The 11724-nt window shown below is 38.8% G+C and overlaps 2 protein-coding genes across 2 annotated transcripts in view; one reads left to right on the forward strand and one right to left on the reverse strand.

The window, feature by feature from the left end:
• Positions 1 to 3958, forward strand: part of LOC124143730 (peroxisomal multifunctional enzyme type 2-like) — a 34491-nt gene extending 30533 nt beyond the window's left edge. Inside the window, exons 20-23 of the mRNA XM_046512788.2 lie at positions 49 to 129; positions 820 to 958; positions 1803 to 1936; positions 2761 to 3958. Coding sequence (XP_046368744.2) covers positions 49 to 129; positions 820 to 958; positions 1803 to 1936; positions 2761 to 2850 — 444 coding nt within the window. The 3' untranslated portion in view covers positions 2851 to 3958. The remainder of the gene's footprint in view (positions 1 to 48; positions 130 to 819; positions 959 to 1802; positions 1937 to 2760) is intronic.
• Positions 3959 to 7685: 3727 nt separating this feature from the next.
• On the reverse strand, positions 7686 to 11678 carry LOC124143729 (translocon-associated protein subunit beta-like). The gene is made up of 6 exons (XM_046512787.2): positions 11522 to 11678; positions 10210 to 10379; positions 9870 to 9968; positions 9422 to 9533; positions 8139 to 8216; positions 7686 to 7872 (listed from the first exon to the last, which is right to left on the reverse strand). The coding sequence occupies exons 2-6, from the start codon at positions 10377 to 10379 to the stop codon at positions 7762 to 7764; spliced, it is 570 nt and encodes a 189-aa protein (XP_046368743.1). The 5' UTR covers positions 11522 to 11678; the 3' UTR covers positions 7686 to 7761.
• Between the last annotated feature and the right edge of the window lie 46 nt (positions 11679 to 11724).

Below are 11724 nucleotides of genomic sequence, written 5' to 3' on the forward strand. Positions count from 1 at the left end.
GTTGAAAGTGACTGGCCAATCAGACGTGGCAATGCTGACTGTTTGCAGGTTGTGGAGACAGGTAATACAGCTTTATCTGGTGCATACGTGGACTTGACAAGTAGCAGTGACAAGCCAGCCTCTGTCAAGGTAAGTGGTGTATGAACTGTAGCTACGTTTAGGAACAAGCACTTGTATGTGACAAAATCTGGGCGTACTGTTGAAGGAGGGATAATGTTTTCTACTTGAAGTGCACGGTTTCTTTTAAAAAGTTACATGAAGGTAACAAGGATATTCTAGCTTCTCATGAAGTGGCATTACATAAAATTAACACATGAAGGCAATTTTTTAATTGACAAACAAATGCCTGGCCAGTGAGTTGATCCAGCAGGTCCAGATTCTTTTGACAATTACATCACTGTCAATGACATTTGCCTTGTGGCTCTATATTTCCCAACCTGACTAACCTTTTTAGCTCAAATGACTGAAAGTCAGGTGAGCTTCCATTTTGCCTTGTGTCAGGGCGAGTTTTCTGTCATCTGGGTGTCAGTCCGTCATTTAACTTTTTGATATCTCCTCTGAAACTACAAGGCCTATTGAGCGTAAACTTTGTATGAATAATCCCAGCTATGTTGTCGCTAAAAATTGCTCAGATAATTCTCTCAGAATTGACTTTAAACATGGCTGCCATTATTTTTTCATAATTCAGCTGTACTACAAAGCATTGTGGCTCTATATTTATATTCCTCAACCCATTGTTTTCGTCAAATTGTCCCAGAGGTGATTGCCAGCAGCATGTGTGTTTCGTTGTGTTTATGGAATGTTGATGTGTCCCTCCAGGCTCCCAGCCGGCTGCAGAGTGACTCAGTGTTTGAGCTGATGCAGGAACAGATCAAGTCCCGCCCAGGTCTGGCCTCCAAGATCAACGCCATCCTTGTGTGGGTCATTACCAAAGGAGGTAAACCTGTCTCAGAATGGAGTAAGTATGCTTTTACCAGCATCTTTAACAACTAGTTGTAGGGAATTAGTACATCTTCAAAACTATGGATTCTGTTTTGGTAGTGAGTGAATTATTAATAAATTTCAGCCATCATTAAGTAAAACCAATTCAAATATTTTGTCAATACATGAGAAATGAAAAATAATGGTTTGTCAGGTCTTATTTCAGGTTAATCTTGTGCTAGCTGTCAGTTATATGAACTATTTATAATTATCGCTCCATATTTGCCAGTTTGAGAGGGCCAGAAAGGATGCTTAACACAGTATGACCTTAAAGCAGTACACTGTCAGTATTTACTCCTACTTGGAAGTACTGGGACTTCCAGTACTAATACTTGGGGTCCCACGGTGACCAATGTCTCAACAGTGAAACACATCTGTTGTTATTGACTGGAACTTCACTGTTTGAAAGTAAACCTAATGGAAATCATCGATAATCTACATTAACTTTCCATCTGAATAGAATTGATAAGTAAATTTTAAATGCATGCTATAGTTAGATTGGTGTCAATGATTCAAACTGTTCTATTCTTTTGCCTTTTTGCCCAATGTCCATCCACCCTGATTCTGTCATCACATGAATATGCATGGCAAAAGAAAGAACCAAATTTAGATTTAGTTATGTTCACAAATTTTAATCATTATATGTAGTAAGGTAAAAGTGCATTACTAGAAAGATAGCACAAGACACTATTTGTTCTATTCCCACTTATTAAAAATATTATTGGCCTAGAATGATTGACAAACACATGTTTCTTTGTTATATCATAGAAATAAATAATGCTATTGCTCACCAATTATTTGTTTCTGTTTGGTTATTTCAGCTATTGACATGAAGACATCAAAGAACGGTGAGGTGTACCGTGGCCAGCCCAAGTCTGGGAAGGCAGAATGCACACTAACAGTTTCAGATGAAAACATCATGGACCTAGTCACCGGGAAACTAGCACCACCACAGGTAACACATGCATGATCTGTTGAGTGAGTGAATGTTCATTTACATGTGTCAGAGCTGTGGATCAGACAGACCAGTGGTTCAAAACATTACACAGTGACACACAATGAGCAAGGTAACCAAATTTATTGGCAAGTACTGGGGACTCAGCTATTCTGACCTAGAATCACCTCAGTGTTCCTATTTACTGGTAATCACCAGTTTTTTACTGGTAAAATTAGGCTTGGACGGGTAATTCATGTGACTGTCAGTCCCTGTGGACTGGCAAATAAAGTACCTGATAAATCTTTGTTATTGAACAAAACATCTGCGATATTCATATAAGTATATTTTTCGAACGAAGTCAGCTTGTCTGTTACCATCAGGGTTTCCGCTTGTCTATCTTTAGTGCAAGTCTAAAACATTTCGCTTTGCTTCGAGGTTAAATATATATTTCTTGTGAAATCAAAATATTCAAACAAAAAAGAGAAAACTCAAAACTCAACTTTGTGTGAATGATGGGTAGATCTAACTAACTTACTTCAGAGATGACATCATTGCATTGAACATGATGTTGAAAGAATTAAAACCAGGCAATTTTCATACTTTTTTAATTTGTTGAAGTTGGGACTGACAAAAATTAGGGGGCACTGGTAATTTTTAGAGTTTCAAAAGCCAGGGGGAACACTGCACAATGCGGAACAAAAATAAATTTGTATTCGTTTAGGATGTCACCATGATCATCATCTAACACCATGAAGAGAAATAATCAGAATATATTCATGTTCATTTTCCATCAAATAATTTTACATGGATTTGTGAATGATCATATTATTATTTTCTTGTAGGCCTTCATGGCGGGGAAGCTGAAGGTGAAGGGAAATATCATGCTTGCCCAGAAGCTTGGGGTCCTCTTCAATGAACAAGCCAAGTTGTAAGGAAGATAGCATCAAGAGAGTGGTACCCTTGCTTTTAGGATGTTTAAAACGGTGATTTTCTAACAACGTCCTCATCAAGTATATATATGTATATGGAAAATTATCAATACTAGCAATGACGTCTTTAACGATATAGTTTAGTGTACAGTCATTATTGGAACAACTGGAGATTTCAGTGTTTGCAAAAGGAAAAGGATGAACAATTAAACTCACAAAACAATAATGCAATTTCATCCCGAAAACAGAAGCTCATGTAATATGTGAATGATTCATGTGTCAGTTCACCATCCTCACACTATGAACAATATATAGAGCTTCACATACATGTCTGTATGTAATACTATGAAATGTATAACAAGAGTTTGGTGAGTTCTGCTTCTGCAAGATTGTTTGTACATTTATCGGTATACAAGATCAGTTGTATGGAATCATTATCTGACATTGGTAGCTTTTCATAGAAAGACTGATTGCAGAAGTTGATATATATGTATATGTGTGAAGATGTGGGATATATATGTGACTACTGTTTTCGCCGTATTAAATGCCCTGCTCCAAAAAGCACCCCTGATCAATGTCTTCTCCAATCTGAAAGTAATCTTTATGAGTGTTCCATCATAAGCCAGAAATCTTTCATGTCAATCTGTATTTATCCTGTTTTTCTATTATAGAAATGCTGCAGTGTTGAAGGGGTATATAATTGCCTCAATTATTTTTGAAAAAGTTTTTGTTTCATTAATGTTGGAATAAAATCTGTTCTCTACCTCTTGATCTAACAACAGACGTGACCTTGTATGGTCAGGATGTTTGTCACAAATATGGTATATATATAGGCTTTTAATTATTTCCCATCATGAATTATGATGTTGCTCATGTATGATAATCAGTGATGATAAATCATAATTTGTAGATAATGTCTATTTATCTTCTGCATCATTGTTTGTGATAGTATATATCACGTGTTATCATAACTGCATGTTATAATATCATTGATGATAAGAGGGATCAAGCCAAATGTGGGACTGTGTTGTAATTGATACAAATATGTTTGTTTTTTTATTCTTGACCAGTACACATTTCCCATAATAAAACTTTTCTATTTTCAAAAGTGTATCTGTGTTGATGTTTGATTTTGTTTCCTTCAAATAACAGGTTCCTGTGAGTGTGTGAGTGAGTGAGTGAGTGTAAATGTGGTTTCATGCTGCATTCAGAGCTGTATAATGACAATTGAACATACAGAGTCTGACGTATTGAAACCAGTGGTTGACAGCATGAGCAACCATCCACACTGTTAGGCACAGCGACACACAGTCATCCAGGTCACACATTGTAACCACACTGTTGGGCACAGTAACACACAGTCAGCCAGGTCACACATTGTAACCACACTGTTGGGCACAGTGACACACAGTCAGCCAGGTCACACATTGTAACCACACTGTTGGACACAGTGACACACAGTCAGCCAGGTCACACATTGTAACCACGCTGTTGGACACAGTGACACACAGTCAGCCAGGTCACACATTGTAACCACACTGTTGGACACAGTGACACAGTCAGCCAGGTCACAGATTGTAACCACACTGTTGGGCACAGTGACACAGTCAGCCAGGTCACACATTGTAACCACACTGTTGGACACAGTAACACACAGTCAGCCAGGTCACACATTGTAACCACACTGTTGGGCACAGTGACACAGTCAGCCAGGTCACACATTGTAACCACACTGTTGGACACAGTGACACACAGTCAGCCAGGTCACACATTGTAACCACACTGTTGGACACAGTGACACAGTCAGCCAGGTCACAGATTGTAACCACACTGTTGGACACAGTGACACACAGTCAGCCAGGTCACACATTGTAACCACACTGTTGGGCACAGTGACACACAGTCAGCCAGGTCACACATTGTAACCACACTGTTGGACACAGTGACACACAGTCAGCCAGGTCACACATTGTAACCACACTGTTGGGCACACTGACACACAGTCAGCCAGGTCACACATTGTAACCATACTGTTGGACACAGTAACACACAGTCAGCCAGGTCACACATTGTAACCACACTGTTGGACACAGTGACACACAGTCAGCCAGGTCACACATTGTAACCACACTGTTGGACACAGTGACACACAGTCAGCCAGGTCACACATTGTAACCACACTGTTGGGCACAGTGACACACACTCAGCCATGTCACACATTGTAACCATACTGTTGGACACAGTGACACAGTCAGCCAGGCCACACATTGTAACCACACTGTTGGACACAGTGACACACAGTCAGCCAGGTCACACATTGTAACCACACTGTTGGACACAGTGACACACAGTCAGCCAGGTCACACATTGTAACCACACTGTTGGACACAGTGACACAGCCAGGTCACACATTGTAACCACTTGATCCTCACTGTTTATCATATGTTAAGCATGTGATACTGTGGAGCTTAACTACCCAGAATCCCTATCAAATGGGTGGTGAGTTAATTGAGCATGCATGGAATGCTCGAGCATTGAACTTTCAAACAAATCTTCTTTATCATACTTGACCTGAGTTGACTGTATTCAGACCCTTGCCTCTGGGTTTGTCTGTTATTAACTTGACTTCTATAAAATATGTAACCTGTTGTGTGTGGTCAAGTGAAAATGTGTGAAATCATAAGCGCCACACTCAGCAATACTTCAGCTATATGATGGCGGGATGCATATAATCTGTACCAAACAATCCAGTGGTTGACATCATGAACATCAAAATTCTCATACGATGAAATATGACTTGTTTGTTTATTGTGTAACACATCAATATTCCAGCTATATGAAGGCAGTCTGTAAATAATTGAGTCTTGACCACACAATCCAGTGATTGACATCATGACCATCAATTGGGATATGATGACATGTATCAACCAAGTCCGTGAGTCAGACCACCTGATCCTGTTAGTCACCTCTTACAACGATGAGTGAGTTTGGTTTAGCACCACTTCTACTTGTATTTCAGTAATATCACTGAATAATTGAGAATATCAGCTTAATCTTGTGGGAAAGCCTCCAGTTGCTCTTTTGTGGGTGATACCAAGACAGCCGAAGGAATACTATGGGCCCAAATTGACCAGCTCATCTAACACAACTTAGAACATAATTTCACACATCCACAGAACAACTTGTGACCCCCAACTTATTCATCACAACATATTGTATCACCATGTTTGTAAGTTTCAATCAACTGAACAGGCCTCTCTTTTGTGACCAAAAAAACAACAAATTGAAACTTGCATAAATGATGCCAGCAATAACGCCTCTATCTTGAGTCACCCGATTCCTGTAGTGAATGATGCTGTTGTCCACTTGTGTTATTTCTACTTGCAGTCTTTAGAACTTACATCATCTGCAATAAGTGTGTGTAGCATGGGCTTTAACATGTTGTTTATTTCAGGCAATAAACCTACTTATGTTGTGTTTTCAAATGCGGGTAATGTTGAAACTATATATCTTCAATGAAAAGGAAAACACAAGGTTCCAAATTTGAAACGTCTAGAGGTTTGAAAGCGAGTTCTGCTGACAGAAACTTAAACTTGGTATCTTTGGATGCCATTCTGAAAATGACTCTTTGGGCAATTGCTGACATTTCAGCATGTACCATTGTGAGCATTGATATTTGGAATGTATGCAGTAAACCAAATAACAGTTGATTAAGCAACCTAATGTCCCAACCTTGTCCCTTACAATATCTAGTTTGTGATTAATGAGAAACTGGTGTAACAAAAACAAAATTCCAATCACCGGGCAAACCAAGATTCGAACCCACAATCATAGGTTTCTGGCGTGCCAAAGGGACAATGTGGGAAGAAAATCAAGACATTAAGGCACTTTTGTGAAACCCATGAGCATATGAATGGTGCCGAGAAACCTCCTCATTGTCGGAGAAATCTGGCATTCACTCTCAATCATGGCAAGCCTAAGGGATGTAACTCTGCAAAGCAAAATATGGCTCTCAGACAGCTCGGGTGGCCAAGCTGTGGTCATGGAACAAGCTGGTGAATCTGAGCCAGCTATTTGATTGTGTTGTTTTAGACTCAACAACATGCACAGAGCATAGTTTTCAGATGTATCACACACCAGGTACTGTTTCAGTAAACATACTACTCAAAAGAAGTTAAAGAACACCCTTTTTGTTCATGACTACAGTAAATGCATACCTCTCAACTCTCACGCATTGCGCGTGAGTCTCACGCACTTATCACCTGTGTCACGCAAGGTTGGGGGAATTCTCATGCATTCATATAAAATGTAGATAAAAATATTTTGAAATGCTTTCCTCTTTCAATTTATCGCGGTTGCAAACAACATGGCAAGACTGGGTTCATTCTTTCCCCTTTCACGCAATTACTTGTTATTTCAGAATACATGCTCTCTAAGGCCATTTAAATGGTCTTAAAATCATTCAAAACCAGTTTTTGTCGGGCGGGCTTCGTCCCCCCACCATGGCTTAGCCCTGGGCCCAGCAGGGCTTGCAGCCCCTGCACCCTGGCTTCTCACTCATTTAGACATCCAGGGGATGACAGCTAAGTAAATGATCAGGCGGGTGGGCATCTCAAAACAGCCTTTCAATATTGTGGGTGTTCTTTAACTTGTTTTGAACAGTACACACTGGGTCAGATTCATAGACCCTATCGTATTCAACCAGGTTTATGTGGCTGAGGGTTCAAATTCATGACTAAAGAAAGTGCTCATAATTCACTGACTGATTTTGAATCTCAACTTCATTAGGCTATGTCATTGCTGCTTGCAAGGTCTTGAACAAAAATAAGACATGAAAATAAAGTTTTTAATTTTATTTTTAAAAAAAAGGAAAAAATAATGTGATACATGAGTGACTAAAGTTTGCATAGAATGTTAATTCTTCTTGGGTTTGGGAGTGTCGTATCTACTCTTGCTGCTGTACCACAGGAGGTAGGGGATTCCCAGTGAAGGCAGGGTCATCACAGCAAACACCAGCCAGTCCAGCTGAAACAATGAGACACACTTGTCAGCATCAGTGGCACCACAGTAACTCTTCCTGAACATGCACAGTGTTAACACATATTTATGAAAGTTGTCCTATTATTATGATTATATATCAGCAAAAATAAGTGATAGATGCTCAATTCATTTAGAAAATATGATTAAGGGACATTTCTAATTCCAATTTGGGTATTTTTAAAGACATTTGCTGCAGATCTAGGCCAAATATTGGCCTATAAGCAGGTCCAGATACATCCCTGTGTACTCACCACATGTGGAGAGAAGCGCCTCTCAAAGTCCTTCTTGTTGACAATACCTCCTTCACCAGGGGCACTGGTGTAGCCAAACTGTCAACATAAATGACAGTTGTGAAACAGACAAACAGACATGAACAAAACATTGGTGATATTCATATCACTATATTTTTCGAAGGAAGTCAGTTTGTCTGTTGCCATCAGGGTGTCCCTATGTCTATTTTCAGTGCAAGGCAATAACATTTCGCTTTGCTTCGAGGTTAAATATTCATTTGCAGTGACTTTGTCTCGAAATATTAAAAAAAGAGAGAGAAAGTTGTGACTGAAGTTTGTGTGAATGACATGTCGATCTAACTAAGCTACTTCAGAGATGAGGTCATTGCACTTAGCATACTGTTGATAGAATTATAACCATGTAATTTTGATATGTTTTTTCATTTGTTGCAAGTTGGGACTGACAAAAAGTGGGGGGACTGGTAATTTTTGGGTTGGACTGGCAGTTTCAAAAGCCAGCTGGAACATAGAAAGATGACATTCCTTTATGTAGCATATTCCTTATCTTATTTTATATGCATAAAGCCATGGGTGCACTGGGCATGCTGGGGGTCATGTTTATGACCTCTGTTGTTTTGTTTGCCTTGACCATCTCAGTCCTAGCTTCTCTTCATGATCTTAGTGTGCATTAGAATTAATTTAACAATCATTCAAGGATTCTATTCAATTTTGTTCAGGATAGCAATGTAGGGCTAATTTAATGGCAAAAAGGCGCACCCAGTGAACATGGTTGGTTGGTTGTTTTACGCTGCACTCAACAATATTCCAGCTATATGGCAGCGGTCCGTAAATAATCGAGTCTGGACCAGACAATCCAGTGATTTATATCATGAGCATTGATCCATGCAATTGGGATCGATGACATACTTCAACCAAGTCAGCAAGCCTGACCACCCGATCCTGTTAGTCGCCTCCACGACAAGCATGGGTTGCAGAAGACCTATTCTACCCCGGATCTTCACGGGTCAGTGAACATGGAAAAGTATATATCATGAAGTGTGTATATATATCAGCGTTAGAAATTGGCACTAGTCCTTGCCAAACTACCCAATAGTTAAGGTATCGTAAGGACTAGTACAAATTTGCCCTTTTTAAGGGTTTTGCTATTTGTTATCATTATAAGGACTAGTTGACTAAAATTGTTAGTTTCTACCGCTGTATATATCTCTCATGTTGGTATATATCCTCCACACGTTTAGGACCACTTATTAGTAAACAAAACATTGAAAATGCGTTTTCTTTACCTGAGTCTCTGCAGCCTCTTCTGAAACCTTGTAGCTCACCTCAGCTGAGGTGAAGTTGAAGTATCCAGATTTTGTGGGCCGCAAGATGACAGCGTGGGTCACATTGGAATTGCTAACATGGGTTAAGGTAAAACATGAACAGATAGTCGTCATAACAATATTGTCAATATAAAATATATATTTACCCTGTTACAAAAAAACATTCCCACAACACAAACAGTACCTGAGCAAGGATCCAGAAAGAAAATACATGAGCACAAATGTAAGTCTGCATGTCCAGTTAACATGGTTAAGGGACAGTGCTTTGAAACATGAGTCCATACTACTTTCTGTCTTTCAGAGACTTTCAGGGTTACACATTTAGTGTGTGCTTTATCGATGAAAAAAAACTGAGAAATAATAAAGAAATCTCAATAAAAAATCATATCAAAATACATAAAAAGGATACGGAGCTATTCTCTCCCACTGAACTTGTAGGTTTCCATTCACAACTTCAAAATCAGCTTCAGGGAAGCTATCGTCTTTTAGTTGGACCCCTAAAGCCGCACTGAAACAGAAGCACAGGTGATAGAAAACAACAGCACAAATTTCAGCAAACTCCAGTACTTAATCTGTTTTCATTAAAGTTTAGCAACTTCAGCCAGTGCCGGAATGGTATACACCTTACACATGACAAAATTGATCACCAGAACACACAATAATATTCCTTAGTACATGCATAAGAGCAAAACTCACAAATTTAAAATAGTCAGGAAGATACATCTAAAACATGCAAAAGAATATCTCACCTTCCTCCCACATTAAATATTCTATATTCTACTGTCAAGTCTTTGCCTTCTACAAGATACTGGTTGAGGATGTTCTTTGATGCCAATAACCTGGCTTCACTAACATCCTCTGCTGGACACACAACAAACAGGCTCACGGCCAGAAACACAGCAGCTACCAACAGATTCATCTGGAAACATGAAACCAATTGTCAATATGTTGAAAATGTGTCAGACACACCTGACGGTCTACATGCAGCCAGACAAACTAACAACTGATACTTAAAAGGTATATCTGGGTGCCCTTATATATATATATCTTATATATCTTGAAAAAAACATCAAAGCAAACAGTTGATTATATAACATCTATGACAGGTGCTACCTGGGGCCATCAACTTAAGCCCTGTGAGTTTGACAATTTTTATTGCTACTAATGAAATACCCTTGGGCAACAGGAAGATGACCATAATTAATGACATTTGTAACAATAGCCTTGGATTACAATCCAGATTACACGGATTTGATAGCAAAGAGTCAACAACCCTTGAGGGTAGAAATAATGAAATTGGTTTGTGTGACATGTTTTCTTATCACCGATTTTCACATCTTTTTAGTCATAATGCCATAGATTTCACTGCATGCCCAATTAAAAAGATAAACATGATAAATAAGGTGTCCAGTCACTACATTCCTATAGGTAAATTTAAAAACAATACTTCAATGTGGGTACATATTTCTACACCTGATCCGAGTATATATATAATGAATCCAAACTGGTATTGATAAAATACTCGTGAACAGAAATTTTGATCAAGCCACCACATAAATCATCACACACAATATTCATGATAAAATTGCAACAGTATTGTTTTCACGTGTAACTTTTACAACACCTCTACTAACTATCACATGTTTCATATAATACTAGTGAAAAGATACTGGTCTCCAATTTCCAAACAATCTGTGACACACATCCATTGAACAACACCATCAGCTGATCAGAATAAACGTGAACACACACAAGGGGTTGCAGTTTTTTTTACAAATCAGCCGTCATTGCTTTAACTATGAGATTTTTATTCAAATTCATTAGCGTATGTGACGTATCATGATCGGCTAATTCAACTCTGACCTGTCCCTAGCATGTATTGGCTATTCGCCACGTCGACATGTTCTGATGGGAGAACCATAATTGTGTATACATCGAATTATCACGATTATCAATGCACGGATATGTCAAGATACATATTAGAGAAGTAACTTGCAAATAAAATAAAATGATCGTTTGGTGATAATGAAAATAAACACCGCGACATGTACACAAACTTACCACGCTTCCTCCTCAAAAGCCGGCCAATGTGAAAAGGAAGTCCAGTGTGTTGTGGGCTAGTGATTTTATACTACTTTCCAGTGAACTAATCCCTTTCTTATAAGAAATTAATTACTAACAAACTAAGCATTTTCTTAAGATCCATGAAATGTAATGGCAGAAGAAATAATATTAATGAAAACAGTGGGTGTGTAAATATCAGC

This window comes from Haliotis rufescens, unplaced genomic scaffold (assembly GCF_023055435.1).
Source record: "Haliotis rufescens isolate VD_foot unplaced genomic scaffold, xgHalRufe1.0.p SCAF_1, whole genome shotgun sequence".
In the NCBI taxonomy this organism is placed as follows: domain Eukaryota; kingdom Metazoa; phylum Mollusca; class Gastropoda; order Lepetellida; family Haliotidae; genus Haliotis; species Haliotis rufescens.